The following is a 25,743-nucleotide window of genomic DNA, read 5'->3' on the forward strand; positions in this document are numbered from 1 at the left end:
AGATCCTTTTGGATTTTAGGAGTTAAACGGTTGATGCTATGATATATTTTTCTATCCTAATGGCATAATTCCATTAGCTATTAGCTATTACTTGATAAATAGACTGATTAAGATTTGGTTGCGCGAATCAACTGAAACAAGGAAGAGCTCAACAGAGTTAGCTGTTTTTAGAATTTAGTTGGAAAGTAGAGCTAGTATTAAACACTCAGTATATAAACAAATACACTCAATACGTGATAATAACTAGATATTTGACGACTAATTAGTATACAGAGTGTCACCGTTAATGTTAAACGTCCAAAAGCAACTTTGTTTAATTGTTAAGGCTTTTTTATCTAAAATTAAGTAATAAAGATTTAAGACATCTGAAGAAAAGACCTAAAAGAGGACGATGTCCAAAATATGGAATGTTTGGAAAAACTTCCACTGTTCTCAAAAAATCCAATGCAAAAGAGTGCAATCATATCGCACCGTAGCCTTAATGAGTGATGTCTTGAAAGTATTTTTAAATGTAGTTCACAATAGAATACACAAAAACATAAGTAATACACAAATGGGATTTAGGAACGGTCTTAGCGAACGGCTCAACGAGCGAAAAGTTTGCGCCAGCAGTAGCCGTAAAACGAACTTAAGGTTCCGCGGAACGGAATAGGAATAGCCGAACTGAACCGACTACAGGATTTGTGCGTAGTCGGGTGTAAAAGTAAAAATTGAAGACGAACTAACTGAGGACATGCAAATTAGCCGTGGAGTGCGCCAAGGGCTTATTCAATCACCACTGCTATATTAATTAATAATTAATGTTTAATCTATATAGTGGAGCAATCTATGAATTAGCACTGGCCAAAGTCAGTGAGGGCCTAATAATATAGGATAAACTACTCAATAGTATTGGGACCGTGCAAGTTCGGCAAAGCGACCCCTATTTCTTCGCTCTGTACTATTATTCGCACTTTTAATTATATTGGCCAATTATATTAGTCTTATGGTTACTGGATAATTGTCAAGGCCATAGTCCAAAAAAATAGTAAGAAAAAAATAAGATTCAGGTTATGTTATGAAAACGTGAACAATTGTATGTAGTAAATAAAATTAGTTATCAAAATGCAGTACTGCACTCAAAACACAATTAATTAAATTACCTTTATATAATAATTGCATATCATATCAATATTGTGGAGCAATATATAATTTTTCTGCTTCAATGACAGAAGGTATGAAATATACGTCAATTTGACAATTTAAATTGACAATATGAATTATTTAAGATAGTTGCAATATTTCTCCGCGACTCGCGCACGGTCGTTTCTCGTTTCCCTTTCCAAGTACTGGCACACCGCGAATATGATATGCTGATGACACCAACGTTTTGGTGGGAACACTAAACTGCGACATCTTGCTCAATAACTCAATATGCATTGCAAGAATTATAGAATGAATAGAAATCTGAGAAAACCTAGGTTTAGGAAAAGTTTGTGGTAACTATGAAAGTACAAAACATCTCAGAGATAAACTAGTATATAATACTACATAATAAATACAGAAATTGAGCAAATATCCTCGTACAAATAACTTGCAGCATGGATACCTATAGAAGATACTGTAACTACCACGAGGAAGAAGAAACGGGCTACCCAAAAGAAGATGACTATAAAGAAAAGACAGAACATACTGCAAGAATAATTCTTGAAGTGCAGAAGAAGAAACAAGAAAGAAAGACTAGAACGGTAGAGGTATATCTACATTTGAAAATCTCTGTAAATCTCTCATCATCATCATTTGGCTCTACAACTCTATGTGAGTCTTGGCCGCGTTTACTATTTTCCTCCATTGTTGTCGGTCCTGAGCAGCTACTTCCCATTATTGTACTCCCATTTGGCGTAGATCACTAGCTACTGCGTCCTTCCATCTCTTTCTTGGGCCACCAACTGACCTTTTTCCATCGGGCCTTTCCCAGAATGTGGCGTTCAGAAGTCTTTCGTCACTTGATCTTAGCACGTGACCCGCCTCTCGTATTCTGTTTGCTTTAATGTAGCGTACTTTGTTTTCATCTCCATATATTGTCTGGAGTTCATCGTTGTGTCTTCTTTTCTATTCTCCTGTTGTCTCTTCTCTGCAAGGCCCATAGATAGTCCGCAGTATCTTTCTTTCAAGTACCAGTAATTTTGTCGTTTCCCGCTGATTCGGAGTCCGTGTTTCGCTTTCATACGTTATTGTGGGACGAATTATTGTCTTATATACTCTTATTTTTGCTGGTCTTGAGAGTATTTTTGATTTAAGTAGGGTCCTTAATGAGTAATATGACCTGTTTCCTGCAATGATCCTGGCTGCCACGTCCTTTTCATATTTATTTTCAGATGTTATGATTTCTCCCAGGTACTTAAATTCTTTGACGACTTTAAAATTGTATTCATTAATTGTTACGTTTTGTCTAACCCATGGTCTTGGGTTCTTCGTAACTACCATGTACTTGGTCTTGTCCTCGTTGACCTTAAGACCAACTTCCTTCGATCCGTTCTCGAATACGGTGAAAATTTCTTTTGCATCTCTGGTGGATTTTTCAATTGTGTCCACGTCATCTGCAAAGGCCAATAGTATTTTTGATCCTTGGGCGGCAAATCCGTTTGTCAGTTGTGGCTGAGCTTTCTTTACTGCATGTTCCAGTGCGAAGTTAAACAGCAGGGGGGCGAGACGATCTCCTTGTCTAAGCCCGGTGTCAATGAGGAATTCCTCCGACGTGGTGCTGCCAATTCTGATTCGTGCGGAAGCGTTCTCCGTGCTCACATTCGCTAATCGTACCAGCTTTCCGGCTACTCCCATTTCTACCATAGTCTCCCACAATGCTTCTCTGCTAACAGAATCGTAAGCTTGTTTGAAGTCCACGAAGATTTGGTGTACATCGCGGTTGAATTCCCAGTTTTTTTCCCACACCTGGCGTAGGACGAAGATCTGGTCTATGGTCGACCTTCCCGGTCTGAATCCGCTTTGGTAGTCGCCTATTATTTCCTCTGCGTATGGAGTTAGTCTTCTAAACAGTATTATGGATATAATCTTGTATGTTGTATTAATTAACGATATTCCTCTATAGTTCCGACATATTTGTTTGTCTCCCTTCTTGTGAATAGGTATTATATGGCTTTCATGTCAGTGTTTCGGTATTTCTTCTCTTTCCCAGACTTCTCTTATAAGATCATATATCTCAAGATGTAGTTTTTCTCCCCCTTTTTGTAGTAGTTCCGCCTGTATGCCGTCTGGGCCAGGGGCTTTATGGTTTTTTAGGGACGAAATTGCGGACTTTACTTCAGCTAGTGTGGGCCCTGGTATTTCAAATTCGGCTAACTTGTACTGTCTTAGTTGCCCTGTCGTTGTGGGGTTTTCTGTATTTAAGAGTTGCTCAAAATATTTTCTCCATTGGCGGCTTTTCTCTTCGTCGTCTGTGAGCAATTGTCCTGCATCGTCTTTCATAAATCTTGGGCTGTTGATCGTGTTGCCCGTCATTGTTTTTAGGTCCCTATAAAACTGTCTAGACTGACCGGTTCTATGTTCCTCCTCGAGTTGCTGTATTCGTGCTTCTAGGTACTGTTTCTTTTTTCTTCTCAAAAGTCTTCTCGTTTGAGTCCTTACTCTGTTGTAGTCTTCCCTGTTGTCTTCTGTTGGTCGTGTTACTAGCTCCGGCCTCTTGATTGCTTTCTGCTGAAAGTTTTGTTCGCACTCTTGGTCAAACCACTGGTTTTTCTTCTTATTATTCCTTTCTTTTCCTATAGTTTCCGCTGCGGCGCTTTCTATGGCGTTTGTTATATTTTGCCATTTCTGTTCTATGGTCAATTCTGGTGTTGATGTTTCTTCTTCTTCCAGTGTCTGCAATTTATTTTGGATCAGTGACTGATATTGGCGTTCATTATCAGGTAGATCGAGCCTTGAAATGTCCCATCTGTTTCCTTGTTGGCGTTGCTTTGGATGTCTCGTGTTTAGCCTTGTTCTCGTTTTTATTCTGACCAGGAAGTGGTCAGAGTCATTTTCTGCTCCCCTCAAACTGTGTGCCTTCTAAAATTTTCAAGGTAAATGAACGATAAATGAACGAAGACTAGGGGGAATCTTAGGGTTTTTTTTCTTTTTGATTCAGAGCAGACCATAGGCCTCGCTGAAGGTCTCAAAAGAATGAAACGTACGTAAGAGGATGATGGTCGCCTCTGCAACAAAATGAAATATTAACTGTCTTTGAAAAACTCTCATTGAAAACAAAACAATAAACAAAATGATAATAAAAACAAAGTTGCTTTTGGATATTGTTAGCTAGGTATCTGGTTCCTCTATCAGTCTTACGTCACTGTACTGCCAGTTATGAATGTATGTATTTGCGAAATGAGACTAACTTTTTTTTGTCTATAGATGCCAGCATGTGATCCCCTACGTGCATGTCTAACAGACACACATACACAATTTTTATCCATCCTAAATGTTTTCGTAGATATGTGTCTTAGATGCACGATTGTATAGAACGTCCGATAGTATTTTAGAAATGTTATATCCATCAGAAACAACTTGTTTGTCAACATTTTATTGTTTATCGTCTTTTATTCTTTTGTAAAATCTAAAAACTCTGCTGCGACAGTTTCAATGTTGTAACGGGTAGTTCTTTTTGTACAACAGACTCAGCAAAACTGAGTATATATATTCTTGTTCTTTAGATACAAAGTAAAATCAAAATAATAAAATAAAACAATATCCTGTTCTTCGTTCCGTCCTCGAAGAAAGCCCCTTTGGCTGACGTCTGTAAAAGAAAACAAAGTTGTATTTACAATTATCAAAAATGCCATAACAATATTAGTATAATACAGGTAGCAATCATACTATACGGAATCAATATACAGGGTGTCCCGAAATGATTGTTCATAAATTATACCACACATTCTGGAGTCAAAAATAGTTCGATTGAACCTAACTTACCTTAGTACAAATGTGCTCATAAAAAAGTTATAGCCCTTCGAAGTTACAAAATGAAAATCTATTTTTTTCAGTATATCGAAAAATATTAAATATTTTTTATTGAAAATGAACATGTATCATTCTTATGGCAGGATCATCTTATAACAAAACTATAGTGAGCTTTGTCCACCCCATAAAAATTTTATGGGGGTTTCGATCCCTTAAACCCCCCCCCAAACTTTTGTGCACGTTCCAATTAATTCATTATTGTGATACCATTAGTTAAACACAACGTTTTTAAAACTTTTTTGCCTCTTAGTATTTTTTCGATAAGCGAGTTTTTATCGAGATGCGGCTTCTTTTTTAATATATTTACATAAAATTTTTATGGGAGTTTTGTTCCTTTAAACCTCCCAAATGTTTGTGAACGTTCCAATTAAACTATTATTGTGGTACCATTAGTTACACACAGTGTTTTTAAAACTTTTTTGCCTCTTAGTCTTTTTTTGATAAGTCCTCTTTTATCGAGATGTGGCTTCTTTTTCAAAATATACATACCTAAAAATGTAAATTATAAATAAATTTTTATATTATTACCAGGTCTCTATAATCGTACTTAACCATAATATACAAATATGTGGTGGATTTGATAAGTATTCAAAATATCTCGATAAACACTGGCTTATCTAAAAAGTTTTAAGAGTCAAAAATGTTTTAAAAACAGTGTGTTTAACTAACGGTGCCACAATAATAATTAAATTGGAAAGTACACAAAAGTTTGGGGGGGTTTAAGGGAACAAAACCCCCATAAAATTTTTATGGGTACACAAATTGTACTTTAATTTTTATTTAAGATTCTGCTGCCATAAGAATGCCACATGTTCATTTTTAATGAAAAATCTCTAAGAGTTTTCGATATATGAAAAAAAATTGATTTTCATTTTGTAACTTCAAAGGGCTGTAACTTTTTTGTGTGCACTATTATATATAGGTAAGTGAGGTTCAGTCAACCTATTTTTGACCCCAGAATCTGTGGTATAATTTATGACCAATCTTTTCGGGACACCCTGTATAAATAATTACACACAGACTCGCAGCCTCGTTATACCTCAATCCGGAATAACCACACATACTGAAGCGTTTTACCTGTCTGCTCTAATGGGATCAAGGAAAGACTATCTATAGAGATACTGGGGAGTCGAAATGGGGCTAGCAGAAGGAACAGACACGCAAACCTTCATGCGAACGGCAGCTCATTTTTTGTGCGGTGGCAGGTCGTAGATTCGTTGGGAGGGGTAGGAGGGTTTAAAGAAGACTAAACTACATAACCAAATAAGCAAAGGATACTTACACAGACTTGAGGACTTTCCTACTATTTAAACAAATTGGGACGCCGTTTGAAAAATCCTCAAATTCTCATATCGAGTACTTACTGGAAAGCAACTGGGGGACATTCATCGTAGATTCCTCGTTGGGGTTATAGTGGGCTACTTATTATCATTTGGCTTCTATGCCATTATATTTTCTTCTGTTCTAAAACTTATTCACTTGTATTAGATATCTGTTAATAATTTTCTTAAATAAAGAGGTTACAGAAATAAAGATGTGTACATTTTATAATGTTTATCTAAACCTTAATACCTTTTTATTTTTATTGAGAATAGACACATTCTCAAACCAGAAATGAATAATAACAAAATACATGATTTTACAATTTTTAACCTTATTTTTAGCAGTGTACCAAAACAAAAATTTGACATGGCTGTCAAATGTCACTGCCATCTAATATTTACTTTACATAATATATTTTCCATGTTGAAAACAAACATTTTTAATTATGTAAAACCTTTACCAATAATATCCACTTGTGAATTATTTAAAATAAACATTATCATACCTTGTTAAAACAAAAATCCATGTCACAACACTTGGAACTGCAAAATTTTCCATTCAGACGGGGCTGGGAGGGGAAGATATTCAAATCATTACAAAACTGGATAAAATCGATACCAAATAATATCATCTGGGCATTTCTTACTGGAACATGAACAAATCAAAACATCATAAAAATAGCAACAGCTACATAAAGGACAGGAACCAGGAAACCACGCACTTCTTTTACCGGCAAATCAAACTGCATAACAATAGAACTGTTTCACAATAATATATCCATTAAAATGCCGTGAAACTATTGTCATTATATTCCTTGACATGTTAGAAATCCATTAGTTCTTTTACTATAAGAAGAAAACCATTTTGGCCGGCAAAGTGCGACTTTTTGAGTTCTAACAAAAAGATGCTTACAGAGCTGATGTACTTTTAGAACTAACTTTACATCGTCACGTCTCTCTCGCGTCCCAACGATGCATTTCTTCTCGATCGTTCGGCCAAAACTATTGACCAATCGTCAACTACAACTCAAGGATCTTTCAAAATTCTGACCAATAATATCATAGGGTTTTTAGCGCTCAAAACTTAAAGGAAAAACACCAAACCTTTTAGAGGATTCATTCTCGAATAATGGATGTTTTCAATAACAATCTACGTAGTTGGTTATTGCTACACAAATAAATAGGAAATTTCCTAACCTTTACAATGCGAACAGGAGCGGCTTAGGAAATTTTAAAGATATATAAACTCGCAAAATATATTAAAAAAATTAATATTTTTCTTGGGATAGGATTAAAATTAATGGATATTTTTTATAAAATATTGTAGTAGAAATCCATCTGCTACAATAGCCTCCTCGGAAGAGAGGAAACTGGATTACCAATTCAGTTTTCGATAACTACAAAAATCCAACATTGACTTCTTGGGTGTGACAGGACAACAATACCAAAATATTTAAATAATGGCTAATGGGGATTAAACAAAAACAAAACATCATTAGGGAATGGGCTAGCGTGCCATCAATCGCCAGACTCTTTAAAGTCGAGTAGACTTAAATGTTAAGACTCTAATAAGAACTGTAGGTGATAAGAGTTTCTGTGTCTTGGGAAAGAAATAATCTTGTGCCCTGTGTGGACCTCGCTGACATCCACAGCAGTAACACAAGTGACATACCAGGGCAGACACAGCCTTGTCACCTCGTTGCCTAACCGCGAGCGGTTCACAAAAACTAAAAAGTTGATGTTTGACAGATAAACATCTGCCCAAACTCTGCTAACACCTAGCGAGTTTCACGGGACATTTCGGCAACGGTTCTGCAAAACGAGGATTTAGACAATCCAGTCTAAACACCTCAGTGAGACAAAATCTCACCAACAACTTACTTCAACAACTCATTCAAACAAGACAGGGCTAGACAAAGGGGTATATGACAACAACAAGGGCTAAAATCAAAACAAGACTAACAAGGGGGAGGGGGTATGTGTGACAACAACAAAAGACCAAAAAGACTAGTATACTGGGTTCAAACAGGATATCAAACTTTTTAAACAAGACTAAGGGAAATGAACGCAACATATGATATAGAGAACACTACATCATTACGTTTTCAATCAACAGTCCAATCCAGGACATAAGAACCTTTCATGAACGTTCACTAGACAACTCTCTCATTTTCAAATCACAAGCTGGGGAAAGACTTCATTTTCAAAACAGGGCTACACTTCACTTTTCGAAACAGGGGATAGACTTCATTTTTCAAGACAGGGGGGTTGGGCTTTACTTTTCAAAACTGGGGATAGACTTACTTTTCAAAACTGGGGGCATTTCATTTCTCAAGACTGGGGGTGGACTTTATTTTTCAAAACGGGGGGCTACTTTTTCAAAACAGGGGATGAAAGCAACACGCAAGGGGAAGACCAAAGGGACATTGGAAAGTATGACAGTTCTGACGAACAACCGCTTCCATTTATCGACCGAAAGCAAGCTTCACCTGTACTCAACGCGGCCAGATCCTAACCTCACCAGCCTTGTCACAGCTTCTGCTCTTGGCCTACTTTCAATCAACAAAGAGAAGAGAGGTCAACTAACTATTCGCCAAAAAAAATCAAACTCCAGCACGGACACGGGCTAACAGACAACACGGGCTAATAGACAACACGGGCTAATAGACAACACGGGCTAATAGACAACACGGGCTAATAGACAACACAGGCTAATAGACAACACGGGACAACAGACAATGGGCTCTAAAACTTCCAGACAAAACAGGGATAGACAAACAAACAGACAACAACATACTTTTTGACTTCTAGATATACTCAGGGGCTTACAAACACAAACAATATTGAAATTTGGTTCCTATATGAGCTCACACGGGATAAGACATTTCTTGCTCCGACTACTAATGAAAGTGTTCACAGATAGCTGAACAACACTTCCTTCATCACGAGTATTACACTTGTGACATGTCAGATACAAAAAGACATACTTCATTCACGGGGGGACTTCAACTACTTCACTGGGGGGGAGACTTCAACTACTACTTCACGGGCTCTTTTTAACTAACCTCTGGCATCCTTTTGACACCTACAAAGATAGATTAGTCAAAAAAAAAAAAAAAACAAGGGGCAACACAGACAAGGGGGGGGCTTTTTCAGGGGCTAACTTCTACACTTCAAGACAGTTATTCTCAAACAGTGTCGACAGAGAACGCTATCTTCAAATCTAAAAGTGACAGCTTTTCTCCTGGCTGCTTGAAAAAAACACAGAAGTGGGGGGCCTCTCCACGGTTTCCCTCTTCACTTCTTCACGGGGCCACTTCTCAAGGGGATGACTTCTCAATGGGATGACTTCTCCAACTAACCTGTGGCATGACATACACCAACAGAGATAGGCTTCGCTGGAAAAACAAGGGACTACTCTCACACAGACTATACGGGGCTAAGCTCATACACGGACCATACCAACAACATCACACATCTAATCAAATGACCAAATCAATAAATCACAAAAAACGATTATTCTGTAAAAAAACTGTTGATCTATAGGAATACATGCAAAAAATACAACATACTGTTATACTTCATAATTGGATTCAATATTCAAAATATTTAACGTTACTTTTAATCAAAATTTTCAAAAAAATTTTACGTTACTTTTTTATTCAACTGTTTGTCTATATATATTTCATCAATATTTTCAAAAAAATTCAAATCAATGCTTTCATCATGGGTACAATATCAATACAATACAGTTAGTACGCTACAATAACATACAATTCTGTTCTACGATACTTACAATACAATACAATACCAGTATACATATGGGGTTACAAGTTAAATACACTATGATGCATGAAATGGTACATGCCTATACAATCAACAGCACGACCAAATCAACATCACAACAAAATGTGTACATACTTACACCTCTTTGGAAAAATTATTAACTTTTGCAACAAAAACTACAAAAATGGGCTCTTTCATGGGGACTAACAGACTGAAACAGTTTCGGGGGCACTAACAGACATGAAACAGTTTCTGGGGGCAAGACAAGAGGAATCTGGGCTAAACTACATGGGAAGACTTGGGCGATATTTACTCGGGTCAAACTTCAGGGTGTACGTTACAAATGTAACACTAAGTGGGGGGTGGCTAAAGACATTGGGGACTAGTAGATAGGCTAACTACTAGTTGAACATGTCTACAAGCTAGACTTGTAACAATGGGCATACAAAACATGACACGAGTCGAGCTTCCATGTTATCGGAAACACTTGCACCACAAACTGAGATCGGCTACCCAAGACGGGCACTGCCTAACAGTTGTAGTACAAATGAGACCGAAAGGAGGCTAAAAGGACATGGTAGTGGGAACATGCAAATGGGGTCTGAGGGAGGCCAAAAAAAGTACAGGCCCCACGTTGCCGGGGCCATTTGAAGCGTTTTAGAGCCCCACACGTTGGGCGCAATTTGAAGCGTTTTACCTGTCTGCTCTAATGGGATCAAGGAAAGACTATCTATAGAGATACTGGGGAGTCGAAATGGGGCTAGCAGAAGGAACAGACACGCAAACCTTCATGCGAACGGCAGCTCATTTTTTGTGCGGTGGCAGGTCGTAGATTCGTTGGGAGGGGTAGGAGGGTTTAAAGAAGACTAAACTACATAACCAAATAAGCAAAGGATACTTACACAGACTTGAGGACTTTCCTACTATTTAAACAAATTGGGACGCCGTTTGAAAAATCCTCAAATTCTCATATCGAGTACTTACTGGAAAGCAACTGGGGGACATTCATCGTAGATTCCTCGTTGGGGTTATAGTGGGCTACTTATTATCATTTGGCTTCTATGCCATTATATTTTCTTCTGTTCTAAAACTTATTCACTTGTATTAGATATCTGTTAATAATTTTCTTAAATAAAGAGGTTACAGAAATAAAGATGTGTACATTTTATAATGTTTATCTAAACCTTAATACCTTTTTATTTTTATTGAGAATAGACACATTCTCAAACCAGAAATGAATAATAATAACAAAATACATGATTTTACAATTTTTAACCTTATTTTTAGCAGTGTACCAAAACAAAAATTTGACATGGCTGTCAAATGTCACTGCCATCTAATATTTACTTTACATAATATATTTTCCATGTTGAAAACAAACATTTTTAATTATGTAAAACCTTTACCAATAATATCCACTTGTGAATTATTTAAAATAAACATTATCATACCTTGTTAAAACAAAAATCCATGTCACAACACTTGGAACTGCAAAATTTTCCATTCAGACGGGGCTGGGAGGGGAAGATATTCAAATCATTACAAAACTGGATAAAATCGATACCAAATAATATCATCTGGGCATTTCTTACTGGAACATGAACAAATCAAAACATCATAAAAATAGCAACAGCTACATAAAGGACAGGAACCAGGAAACCACGCACTTCTTTTACCGGCAAATCAAACTGCATAACAATAGAACTGTTTCACAATAATATATCCATTAAAATGCCGTGAAACTATTGTCATTATATTCCTTGACATGTTAGAAATCCATTAGTTCTTTTACTATAAGAAGAAAACCATTTTGGCCGGCAAAGTGCGACTTTTTGAGTTCTAACAAAAAGATGCTTACAGAGCTGATGTACTTTTAGAACTAACTTTACATCGTCACGTCTCTCTCGCGTCCCAACGATGCATTTCTTCTCGATCGTTCGGCCAAAACTATTGACCAATCGTCAACTACAACTCAAGGATCTTTCAAAATTCTGACCAATAATATCATAGGGTTTTTAGCGCTCAAAACTTAAAGGAAAAACACCAAACCTTTTAGAGGATTCATTCTCGAATAATGGATGTTTTCAATAACAATCTACGTAGTTGGTTATTGCTACACAAATAAATAGGAAATTTCCTAACCTTTACAATGCGAACAGGAGCGGCTTAGGAAATTTTAAAGATATATAAACTCGCAAAATATATTAAAAAAATTAATATTTTTCTTGGGATAGGATTAAAATTAATGGATATTTTTTATAAAATATTGTAGTAGAAATCCATCTGCTACAATACTCTCGCAATCGTGGAATTAAAATATCGACAACTATACACACAGATACCCATACAGCGACTCCGGACGGAAGATGGAAGCAACCGCTCACTACGCGGTTACACAAGTACAAGCGAAGCGCCTCTTGAATACATACTTGCTTCTTCCCGGCAGGCTCCGATTCAATCGTATTCTTACTCTTCCGTTTTGCACCATTTTATCAATATGTATCGATTTTGATTTTTTATTTTGTACCGGCTTCAAATATTTTTACTTGTTGTTCCGCCATATAATATTTTGCCGGTTATTCTTCTTAGTATATTATCTCGGTTGTATTTCTCCACACTATGCCGTTTATGTAGCTTGCTGCTTTATTGGCTTCTGTAGATTTCATCTTACTTCATTTTTCGTATTGAGTGAGCTAATTACATTTACGTTGTTGTATTACTTTCTCGTAAGTTTAAATTTCCATCATATCGTTTCTTTGAAGTGATCCTAGAAGTGATCCTACATTTTGTTTGTTCAGTTGCTATTGACATATTCATACTTTTCCCTATTTTGTCAAAATTATTATTATTTACTTTTGAAGATCGTATTCATTATCCGCTACAAGGACATATCAACTAAACAGAACAGCTGGATATTATTTTCAAAACTACACCAAAATAAATAAATTCAAAATAAAAAAAGTAGAAGGGCACCGATATAACATACAACGAGCATTCAGAAAACGATTGAAAAATCAAGAAAGTATGAGTATATGCGCCGCGCACATGTAACCCAGAACTAGTAAGCATTAGCAAAAGGGGACTTGACTGTATAAGAAGAAGTTAGAGGTGAAATTAGTACTGAATAATTCAAACAGTTTAATTACTCTGCATCTCTTTTAATCAATAAGTGATACCTTACAACAAATAATGAGTGGATCCATCAAGCCAGAAGTGCTTTGAAAGTTCAAAAGTATCATACGTAGCGCAAACTATATTTCGATTTGTGATGCCAGGTTAACTGTAGGGGAGATTATCCTGTTTTACGACGTATAAACATATAAATAGAATAAAGATAACATTATTGACAGACTTTTGAATTGAAGTTTTATTGGACCTGCGTCGAATATTTAAAACATCATATACAGGGTGTCCAGAAACTCTACCGAAAAACGAAGACAGGAGATTCCTCAGATAATTTTAAGACATTTTAGCCCTATTCACCTAGTCCGAAAATGCTTCCTAAGGGAGCTAGAGCTCTTTGAAGATGTCGTCTTGTAATTAGCTTTTCTTAAATATCTCCAGAACGATTATATTTAGAAAAACAAAAATTGGTATGCTTATTTATCTTCTAGAGATAAATTGACTCCATCCATTGTGAATTTCTAGTACCGGTCATAGGCGTCCGTTTTGAGTAGGGCAACGGTTATTTTAACGCATAATTTTTTTGCCTTTAACTTTAAAGCATTTCTGATACTGCATTATTAAATTGTGAGGTATTCTAGTACTAAAAGGTACTCTTGATTTAACTCGGTAGGACACCGTTTTCTAGAAAAAACGATTTGAAAATTTTTTGTTTTTTGAATTTGAAAAAAAAAATTTTTTTTAAATTTTCAAAAAAAACGGTGCATTTGACCAACTTAAAGCAAGAGTAACTTTTAGTACTAGAATACCTCATAATTTAATAATCTAGAGTCAAAAATGCTTAAAAATTAAAGACATACAAGTTATGCGATAAAATAACCGTTGCCCTACCCAAAACGGACACCTATGACCGGTACTGAAATTCGCAATAAATGCAATCGATTTATCTTTGGAACATAAATATGTATACCAACTTTCGTTTTTCTAAATAGAAGCATTCTGGAGGTATTTAAGAAAAACTAATTACAAGACGCCATCTTCAAAGAGCTCTAGGTCCCTTAGGAAGCATTTTCGGACTAGATGAATTGGGTTAAAATGTCTTAAAATTATCTGAGGAATCTCCTGTCTTCGTTTGTCGGTAGAGTTTCTGGGCACCCTGTATACAGATAGACAAGGCCAAAACGGCGGCTTCGTTGGGAAAAATATTCCCATGAGATTTTTTTGCATAATGACATTCTTGAGACATCCCAGAATAAGGTTCAAGAAGTCGCCCACGCGAAAGTGGTCCAAATTTTTTTTAATTTTTTTAATCAAATTGCAAAAATCAATATTTTTGGTTCGGACAAATTTTTTTGACCATTCTGGACAAAAAAGGTCTATTAAATTTTTATTTTAAAGTTGATCGTTTTCGAATTATAAGCAATTTAAAATTTGAAAAACGCGAAAATAGCCATTTTCAAAGCTTAATAGCTCGGTTAAAAGTTATTATTATGAAAGTCAGAAAGTGACTAAATCAAAGTTTAAAGCCACCCTACAAGATCCTGAAGAAATTTTTGTCATTATTTTATGAGTAGGCTGTTATTTTTAAGTAATAATAATGAGCGCCATGCACGTCTTGGCGTCCGTAAATACTGAGTTCGAGAGAGATACCATTCCGGCAGTCCACTTGTGCATCTTACTCGCACTCACATTTACAGCCGCGTCAATACGATCTAACCGCTCATTGTTATTAATTATTAAAAATAACAGCTAAGTAATAAATTAATGACACAGATTTCTTCAGGATCATGTAGCGGGGGCTTTAAACTTTTATTTAGTCTCGTTCTAACTTTCATAATAATAACTTTTAACTGAGTTATTAAGTCTTGAAAATGGCCATTTCCGCGTTTTTCAAATTTCAAATTGCTTATAACTCGAAAACGATCAACTTTAGAGAAAAAATATAACAGACCTCTTTTTGTCCAGAATGGTCCAAAAAACCTAAAAAAAAAATTGTCCGGGCCACAAATATTGATTTTTGCAATTTGAATAAAAAAAATTGTTAAAAAAAATTTGGACCATTTTTCGCGTGGGTGACTTCTTGAACCTTATTCTGGGGTGTCTCACGAATGTGATTATGAAAAAAAATCTCATGGGAATATTTTCCCAACGAACCCGCCGTTTTCGCCTTGTTTAAGATACCATTAATAATTGGAAAATATAGTTGCATAGGCGTATGACATAAAAAGTTGTACCAATCACCCATAAACCTGAAAACATACTTACATAGTATTTCCAGCGCTGCCAGAAGTCATTCTGGCAGCAGAAGCCAATTCTCAAAGTCAAACTTTAAAAACATCGTCAGATTTATCAAAGCTCAAAGTCTCAGATGAATGGAATACCTAGATAGAAGAAAAAGAGAAAAAAATTACCAGATGGATTAATTATAGGTAGACTAAGTAGAAGACCCAAAATTTGATAAAAGGATCAGATAATTGAGTATATTGTGAGGCTTGGAGAGCTTGAAGATAAAGCTTGCTTGGAATAATGCAAGATTTTAGAAGACGCCAAATGTCACAACGAACTTTACAGTCTCAAAATCTTAAAGAGAGCGGCGGACCGCTAGGAGTGAAGATGTCACTATAATGATGTTACTAAAAGGAATACCTTTAGTCCTCCACAACATTTAAAAAACATTAAGGGAACTTTAGAAATTCTTCATCTTCACGTATGGTATCAGAATTATCCGACGTTGGAGATCACCATTTCAAAGACTTCTCGATCTTATGCAATGGAATAATTGTTCTGCATTTGATATCTGAGGCCATTCACCAATGTGTTTTACCAACTTGTGACGTTATGGATGCTTAATAATGTTCAAGAATAAACTGGAATATATTTACACACACCTACAATAAAGAGATACAATTTATTGAAGGTGAAGCCAAATAAAAATACTAACTATATCCAGGTTTTCTTCTATTTGTTCGTTTCTTTGGATATTTGTCTCAACTGGTCACCACTTCAATTTCTTTTGGGTCTTCTTATTCTGGTCACTAAAGGACGCAATATGAGTAGCCAGCTTAGCAGGTTATACTCATTGTAAAACAAAGTTGACACTAAAAGTACCAGTCACGTGTCTGTCCGGTTGAATAATTGTTTTGTAATTATCCTCAGTATTACCATAATCTATTTATTTCGAAATATATAACCTATATAATATTAGGACTGTTTTTAAAATAAAATAGAGCTAATATCAGTTAATTAAGCTCTATCTATAAGAATATCGATATGGTATTATTTATAGCCAGTGATGGTTTAAACACAAGATAAGGTTTAAGTTTATACAGGAACGCGTAAAATATAGACTTAAAATTCTAACCATTTAATATTATGTCTTTCAGCACAGTCCACTCCTCCCTCCAGCCATAGGATACGCACAATACGAAGACAGTCCTCGATCGGGGCTTATCACCACCAAGATGCCACGACTATCGCGTCGACGCAACAACAAAGTGCGCCTCAGCAACCGCAGCTCATCTCCGGACCTCTTTCTAGCAGTACCAGTTACTACACCAACAGTCCTAGTCCTCCACATGTGACTGATACCGGCGGGACGCACGTCCAAGAAATACTGGTAAATATTTTGTTATGTTTTTCTGTAGAGAGAGGGATCAACTGACGCAAACATGGTTTAACTAACTCTTTATTTCAACTCCAAACAAACTCCTCTTCTTCCTAAGTGCCTTCTCTATTAAGGTTGGCGATGAATATGGCTTTCTCTCTGTTCTGGGCATAATGAATAAGTCATTCCTTGTTGTGCGGGTCCAATCTCTGATGTTTCAGGATTTTTTCTTTCTTTCTATACCCTTGTACCTTCGATTTTGCCTTCTAATATTACCTGCAGCTGTTCAAATTCCCTATAGCGCATTATGTGTCCTAGATATGACGTCTTTCTAATTTTCATTGTATTGACCAGATGAGGACGTGTATTCATTATTTCCAGTACTTCTTCATTTGTAGTTTGTTGACGTCATACTGTTTTAATGTCCAGGTCTCACAGTCATATAGTAATAGAGACCACACATAACACTTTAGTGTTCTCAATCTTATTGTGACTGATAGATTGGGGTTACAGAGCATTTTACGCATGTTTATGAAACCAGATCTTGCTAGTTCAATGCGTCTTCTAATTTCTTTTGAGTGGTCTAGCTGACTATTTAGCTCTCTGCACAGTTTTATGAAGCTTCTGGGAACTCTGAAGGTTGATATCATTTATTTGTACGTTGGGTGTAATTTGTTCATAGGGGTTTTTGTTGAATACCATGATTTTGGTTTTGGAAAGGTCAATGTCCAAGCCCAGCCTGTGACATTCTTCTGATAATATGTTCATCAATATTTTTAGTTGGTCTTTTGTTTCCGCTAATACTACCGTGTCATCGGCATATCTTACATTATTAATGATGCTCTAATGATATGTTCGGCATAGACATTAAATAGTAGAGGGGATATAATGCACCTTTCACGCACTCCTCGTTCTATATTTATTTAATTGGTGTTTCCGTTGTCTGTTCCAATGCATCCTGTGTGGTTCCAGTATGTATTGCTTATGATAGCTATGTCGTGTCCATCCAACCCTACTACTTTTAGTAAATAAATAAATTTTTCATGTCTGATGTCGTCGAAGGCCTTTCTATAATGGACAGAGCACACATACAGCGGTTTTTGAACCTCAAGATACGTTTCTGCCATCAGTGCCAATCCCATAGTCGCTTCTTTGGTGCCTATACCTTTTCTAAAACCATATTCAGAACGAACAGACTCAGTAAATTACAAATATCATAAATTCTAATTACATTAATAATTATCGCTTACCATTCACATGGATATCGCTTAAAAAACAATTCGCTAAAATACTTAAAGGCCGTTTCTGCAGCTTATATTAATGAAAACAACTGTTCTCCAAACGTATACTGATGACGAGAACATAGGGGCTGTCCATTAATCACGTGAGGCTCGAAAGGGGGGGGAGGGTTCCATACAAAATCACGAAACATCACAAGGGGGAGGGGGGTCTAGTAATAATATCACGTGTATTTATTTTTTAAATAAAATACCCGAAACTCAACTGAAAAGTGGCGTTACATGTGTTTATTTTTTCGTTAAATGCACACAAAAATCGAAAGTGGCATTGGTGTGACTGATAAAAAAAATCATTTCTCATTCTAATATTATATAAACCCACCCAAATTTCTGTAGTGACACGGGATACTTTACACTTTACATGGAAATTATTTTAAGTGCCGAAGATAAGAAAGGACTCTCAGATCTTTTGTTTTGAATGCACCACCAGATGTTTCCACTTAGAAATACTGGTCAGTCTGTCGTCTTCGATATGGGCTTTTAGGAGTAGTATTATGTATTAAAAGCGTCGTTTAAACACAACGATAAGTCACAACAACTAGTTGTGATGACAAGTTGAAACACTGTTTAGACGCTGCGATTCAATGCGATACCACCTTCAACCCAACTCCAACTTTGATAAGTTGTGCGATGCACCGTTTAAAGTTGCAACAACTCGATTGACCTTGATAAGTTGTTTGATTTATCGCTGTGTTTAAACGACCCTTTATATGTACCTACTATCTAATGAATTGATAAAGTGGTGGGAGTTATTCTGTTGTTTTGGCACCGAATATCTATGAATCTATGTAAGAATCGGAGGCACATTTCTTCTTGGATCTTAGCAATAGAGCATTTGACATATTCAAACATATGTTTATTGTTACAAAATTTTGTACAGGGTGATCAAAATATTATACTATTCTATTAACAAACTCAATATTTTAGCTCATGTATCAATACTTCAAAAGTATTCAACATGCCTTACACAACTTTGTCAAGCATGATCAAGAGCAATATTTATCTTTACAAATGCACCTGGTATAGCGCGTTCAATCGCGTTGAGAGAAGAATGGCGCCTTTCAGCCGGGAATTATCTTTACTTACAATTCCGCATGATTCTTATGGAACCCATTTGGATGAACAAGGGAGAACAAAAGATCATTACCTTGAAAAGAACTTTCAGAAGGCTGGTGAAGTTCTCTCAGAAGTATGGAGTAATATGGTTATTGACGGCCATGGCGTCGTAGCTGAGTATGTCAAGCCAGATAAAATTGTTGAAAGTTTTATTCCAGATCTGTCTTCCCAGCAGTGGTATAGCAAGCATGTGTGAGAAAGTCAATATTTGCTTTAGATATATAATATGCGGAGTTCTATACGATTCATTCTTTCGGAACGCTTCGTTATACCTCCTTACCAGATTTTGCAGTCGTCCGGTGGCCTATATATTCCAGAGCCTCAAGAGCATCATGACAACTTCTGCGACGGTCTCTCGAAATTACTCCAACGTATCAAGGCTTCGGCAAATTGATTTATATGACCTGTAGTGCCCTAGCCTGCAGAAGGACCATCAGATACTTTTGAAAGGACATGTCAGCTGTGTGCACTGGACTTCTGTACAAAGAAAATAGCTAAAGCGCATGTGAATATTTGTCACAAGCAACTGAATCTGAGCAATAACACTATAGAGATGCACATGCACAATGTTCGTCCTTCCCGCATCCTCACGCGACGATTGAATGGTAGATCGAGAGATTCTCTGCGTAGTGCGCGAAAATAATGACTCCGAGTGGCTTGATGAAACTGATGTTGATCTTCAACAACGCACTGTGCCAACAACTGACTTGCTAGATGCTTATCCAGTTATTGGTGTTGAAGAAAGTCTTGCTCATTAGTGATCCCAGGGTACCGTACATTAAATAATGTTTATGTATAATAAAAAACAACCTGCAACCTTTCTGTCGACCTCTAAACGTTCTTTAATTTTTTTATAAAAAAATTAGATGACAGTTATTCTTTTTCTCATGATCATCTTTCAGTGCGTCACAGTTTTTCGATTTCTTTCTAACGCATTAAATTGTATATGACAGAAAAAAGGCACGTCGGTGATTACTTTGATAATTATTCTAGTTCGGTGATTATTCTAGTTGTCGATAGATGGCGCCATAATAAAAAAATAATTTTTTTTTAATTAGATAATAATATTACAAATATAATCTGTATAATTTATAAGACTATACAAATCAAAGAAAATACCATTTTATAAATGCAAGAAACACATTTGATTTGTTTTTATTCCAAATTGAAAATAAAATGTGACAACTGTCAGATTTAACTAAAATGTCATGTTAGAATAAATATCATAAATGTGTATCATCACGGACTTACCCTTTTTCCTATCATTTGTTACTCACTGAAAAATGCTCATGAAAAGGACAATACCTACCTACTTATACGTGTATTTTATAGATACCTATTAAAAAAATAGATTTTTTGTAGATCCTAAAAAATACACGTGATATAGGGGCAGGGGGGGGGTAAATCTTAAACCTCACCATGTATCACCAATGGGGAGGGGGGTTAAAAAAAGGCCAAAAAAACATCACGTGATTAATGGACGGCCCCATAGATAGAAACGGTTCGAGAATATTAATTTAGTGGTTCGGCGTGAAAGAGAGTTCTGGACTCACCAAAGTACAGGACCGCATTTAGGAGTGATACAATATAGCCCCCTTCTTTCAGGCTGTTCGCCCCGAACAGCACCTAAATGGATCAGGTCGGTGGATTATGTCCTTCATAAGGACACAGTCCCTCCAGGTGGATGATCTTTGTCTTACTCCGTGGAGTCAGTTGTACCCTATATACAAGGTCCTTTATCTTCTTAGTGGCCAACGACAGTCGCTTCCAAGGCCGCTGTAACTTGGGACTCTTCCTTCTCTTTGGTGGGTAGAGCTAGACTGTACCACCTTCCTTCATCCGGTCACTGGTAAGTTGTAGCTTATTCCTGGCGAATTCACGAACCATAACCAATCGATCCTTTAGACCGCTGACATACTCGAGGAGTGTCTCTTGGTCCGCCTCTCCACCTGGTAGATTGCCATGTAGGAGGATGATGGGAAGCTACATCTCACGAATAATCAATAGTCTTGCTGAAATGTAACCAGTTGCTTCTTGTTGGGAGCTTAGGTAGGCTAGCAGAAACAGATACACCAGTTTGTCCCAGTCTCTATGGTTTTCATGTAGGTACAAATAGGGACAGAGAGTTGTTGACTACTCAGTAGGTTGACTCAGACCATGCCGTTAAACAGAGGATGAAGCAATGTCGATCTGGTGTTCTTAATTATCAACAAAGCCGTCATGGTCTTCCAAAATTCCGATAATTCCTACAGCAACTCGTTCTCATGGAGTTTCGGTGATGTATTGTTAGATTTTTTCCTTTAAATCTCATTTTGGGTCTCTTCTTGGATGCACAGAGGTCACATCTTTTGCATCATTCATCCACATGTTCTTCAAAATTGACCCAATAATATATATCTATACATGATAGTATCCTACCTATCATGGAATTCTGCAAGCACGTCCTTTAGACATATCCATAGGAGAATAACTTGGGCCACTGTTCATTTTCCACCTGGACTCTTTACACGAGTGATGACGTCATCTCGCAGATACAAAGCCAACAGCCCAGTCACACTAAAGTTAATAGTCCTTCACTGCTTGTCCATATTTGGCAATCTCCTGCCAGTGTGACCTAGCTCCGTTGTTCAGCCGCTTACGGACTATCTTTAGATCTGTAGGAATATTTCTTCTGCTCAGCCTGGAGGTTTTCTTAATACATATTCTCTTTTTCTTCAAGTTCCTTCATCCCTTCCGCGCTCTATGAAAAGAATTCTCTATTCTCCTTCTTTTATATTGACTTATAATATAAGTCAAGTATATTATATTTATATATTAATATATTTATATATACATATTGACTTTTTTGATGATTTCTTCAAAAATTAAATTGAACATGGTTAATAGTCTGCCTCATCCTTACTTTGATTCCAAATGAGTTAATTCCGTTTACAACTGTCGATTTTGGCTTAACAGGTTTTACATTTAGCCATGTAATTGGCCTGTAGTTCTGACATCTCTTTCCTACGTATTGTCTCTATAATTCCATTAATATATTTTAATTGATAATTTGAAATGCCTTACCAAAACAACATTTATAGACTATCTAACTTAATTTGCATCTTTCAATATACGTATTTTAGCGATATACATTATACATGCTACATAAAAATATGTTTTAATTTCATTAAAATTGATATTTTTTTATGTTTTAGGTGCCGCTAGAGCCATCGTCGACTTCCATTCATCTTCAACAACATTCCACTATAGAGACGTTAACACATTCGGATAATTTAGTGATAAGTAGAAGCATATTGGAGCATATCAATAGCAAGTTGGATCATCTGACAAAACGTGTGAATTCCCTGGAGACAACACTAGCGAGTGATGTCAAAACGATTTTGTCGTTGTTGCAGGCGCAACAGCAACCTAGTAGTAGTGAAGATTCGACTGTTAAACAAGAGGTTAGATTTATGTATTAGCGTTAATATAGCATGTTTAGTTTTAAATTAGATACACGCCCTATAAATGGCAACATTGCACGCCGTCGAGTATCAGACGGACCCCACGCTAATGCACCTGATTCTCGCCGATTCTAACTCCGTCGCTCCGTCCTCCGCCGTCATTCGGTGATTAAACAACGGTAGATACTAAATATTGTAGTTTCAAAGTCAAAAGACGGATAGAATATGCATTTTTGGAGGAAAATTTGTTTAAACTAATTTAAAATATTTAAAAATATCTATCTCCAGAAACACAAAAAAAGTCTCTAGCTCAAAAATTAAGTAACTTATAATGAAAAGAATGTCAGTCAAAAAAATGCTCTTTTCTTCTGAATAGAAAGATTAGCATCGGAGATACGAAAAAATGTTAAAATATGACATTGTAGCTTATTTAAATCCCAAGAATATGGTTTGCAAAAGTTTTTTCTGCTGCAAAAATTGAGTGAGCTATTGACAATTAAAACTTGTAATAACATGCAAACACCACCTTTAGTAACCCTTTCAAAATCACCTCTTTTTAAGACTGAGGTATTTAAAATGATTTAATATTAATAGCCTTATTTATAGATCTTGTTAAAATCTACAAAATTGTTTTTTACCAAACTTTTTATGATAAAAAATAAAAAAAGTTACGGTTAAAAAATCAATATATTTTTTTGAAAAAAAAAATGGAGAAATCCAATTGGAAGCATAATAATGTAAGTTAACAGTATTTTTAGTCATTGGCATTATTCAGTTTTCTTTATTTATGTATAATTAATATATTCTAAAAGTTTGATTGGCTTAGAATGATTAGTTTTTAAAAAACTGGAGTTAAAAGCGAAGAAAGAATTTTTGTAGTTTGGTAAAAAAAGCCATTTTCTTCAGAATAGAAAGATTAGTATCAGAGATACGAAAAAATGTTTCAATATGAAATTGTAGGTTATTTAATTCCCAAGAACTTTTTTGAAAAACATTTTTTCTACGGCAAAAGTTGAGTGAATCCTAAATGAGTACCTACCTATATCAAAAACATTGATTTTTTCGATATAAAACTGATACTTTCGATAGCGAATAAATCGAAAACTGTTAATTTTATCAAAAAAATGTATAGAACATTTTTGCTTAGAATGAACGTTTTTATTAATTTTTGCGGTCAAAATATAATAAAAAATTACCACCCCCGAGATGGGGTGGCAACCACCCCCATGGTAAAAGCGCCTTTCGGCATCATATAGATTTTGATCCTTGGACTATCCACTACTTATTCTCAAATTTTCAAGCAAATAGATCAATTCTGTAAAAATTGCGAGGTGAAAAGCTTCGGTTCCTGGACTAAATCTAAATTTATAGGTTCCTATCGATAATTTTACACCGCTACTAGTTTCATTTCTCTTTATTTCACAACGTATTATGTTTTCCATCTTTTGAGTTATTTTGCCGGTTATTAGCGCGCTCATCACGTTTTAACAGTTTTTTTGAAAGCGTTGTACTTTATGGATGTGAAACTCGCAAGTCACTACGAGAACGGAACAAAAATTCATTGTTCTAAAAATGGATTTTTGATACAGATCAGCAGGTATATCCAGAATGGTTCACATAGTAAATGAAAGAATAAGACAAGTCATAAACAGAACAGCTACCATCATAGAAGAAATACAACAAAACAGCTTATTTGGTACGGACATGTACAGAGAATGATAGTTGCCTACCGAAGTTAATATTAAAGTGGAAGTCACCTGGGCGAAAAAAACTAGTAAAACCATAGACGACATGGATTGATGTAGTCATGTAGTTTAAAAGTAATGTCAGAGAAAGTGATCTACAACCATGTAACTGAGCAATGAAGATATATAGACTTGAAAGGAGACTGGGAACCGGAAGGTGTAGGACATCATAAACCAGACATGATAATCAATACAAAAGAAGAGAGACCCAATCGTCACATAAATACCTCTGGCTCAAAAACATCGGCGAATGAATCAAAATTAGCATAACAGCATTACTTCTAGCTGACACAGCAAAACTGACACACGCATGCCACTCTTGTTGCCAAAGTTCACTAGTTTAAAGTAAATGATTAGTAATGCTTAATATTTTTTTGAAACTTGCTTGTTCTTTTGAATTTTATTTCGTTTACCATAGTTAACTTCTAATAAAATTATTTGTTTTAGATGCCTGAATACGAAAATATAGCAATAGATCCCAGTAGAACTAGATATACATTTCAAAGATCAGTTAGTGAACCCAAACCAATATCAAAAAATCATCATTCCCAAGTTCTTCATAGGTAAGTCACTTAAAATCGCTAATACTTTGCTAAAGTATTTAAAGGTTAAATAGGCAAAATAAATATCTAAAAGGTGTAATGGTAGAATAAAAATAAATCTGGTGAAAGCCAGACGTCCATGATGGTGAAAGATGGTGAAAGATGGTGAAAGCCATCTTTAGGACGTTCATTTGACCTCTGAAATATAATTATTCCAAAACATAATATTATATACTGTTATGATCTGCTTCTTATTAATTTTATATCAATTATTATTTATCTGATTAATTATTTAATTGTCGCAAATCATACATAAAAAACAATAAAAACAATCTCAGGGTGCCTTTTTATAATCTTAAAAAAATGTCTAAATAATCTTACGTTATACTTATCTTCTCTCGTGGGTTCAGTATCTCTTAGTTGATCCTAATCGGGGTAAAATAGGAAAAAGAAATAAAGCAAAAATATAAAATAAAAATACAGAATTGTCTTTTATTTATCAAATTCAATACTCGAAAAATCTCTCAAATCTAAAACCTGTGGACACAGATGTCCGAATGAAATTTTACCACTTAAATTTATTCTATTTAAAAAAACAATTTATCGGTTTGTTCCCGATGACTTTGGTACAACAAAATAAACAAAACCAAATTATGTATTCGCAAGATTAGCTATACTTCCTATTTACTTTTTGAAATATTGGAATTTTAATTCCTACGCTTTTTTCTCAAAATTTTAGTTTCCGAACATAAAAATATCTTTCACATAA

The 25,743-nt window shown here is 35.7% G+C and overlaps 1 protein-coding gene and 1 long non-coding RNA gene across 13 annotated transcripts in view; one reads left to right on the plus strand and one right to left on the minus strand.

The window, feature by feature from the left end:
* Window positions 1–25,743, plus strand: part of LOC126881865 (potassium voltage-gated channel subfamily H member 6) — a 1,259,880-nt gene that overhangs the window by 1,215,955 nt on the left and 18,182 nt on the right. For all 9 annotated transcript variants that reach the window (XM_050646514.1, XM_050646508.1, XM_050646507.1 and 6 more), the window contains 3 exons: window positions 16,610–16,842; window positions 22,439–22,687; window positions 24,880–24,995. In XM_050646514.1, coding sequence (XP_050502471.1) covers window positions 16,610–16,842; window positions 22,439–22,687; window positions 24,880–24,995 — 598 coding nt within the window. The remainder of the gene's footprint in view (window positions 1–16,609; window positions 16,843–22,438; window positions 22,688–24,879; window positions 24,996–25,743) is intronic.
* Window positions 4,653–12,391, minus strand: LOC126881868 (uncharacterized). Of its 4 annotated transcripts, none has more exons than XR_007697045.1 (3): window positions 11,555–12,391; window positions 6,278–11,187; window positions 4,653–4,771 (listed from the first exon to the last, which is right to left on the minus strand). It is a non-coding gene; the product is annotated as an uncharacterized LOC126881868 (long non-coding RNA). The 4 variants fall into 4 exon arrangements; XR_007697044.1 differs by having other exon boundaries at window positions 6,278–11,193; XR_007697043.1 differs by having other exon boundaries at window positions 6,278–6,963; window positions 11,006–12,391.

This window comes from Diabrotica virgifera, chromosome 3, assembly GCF_917563875.1.
Source record: "Diabrotica virgifera virgifera chromosome 3, PGI_DIABVI_V3a".
In the NCBI taxonomy this organism is placed as follows: Eukaryota; Metazoa; Arthropoda; class Insecta; order Coleoptera; family Chrysomelidae; genus Diabrotica; species Diabrotica virgifera.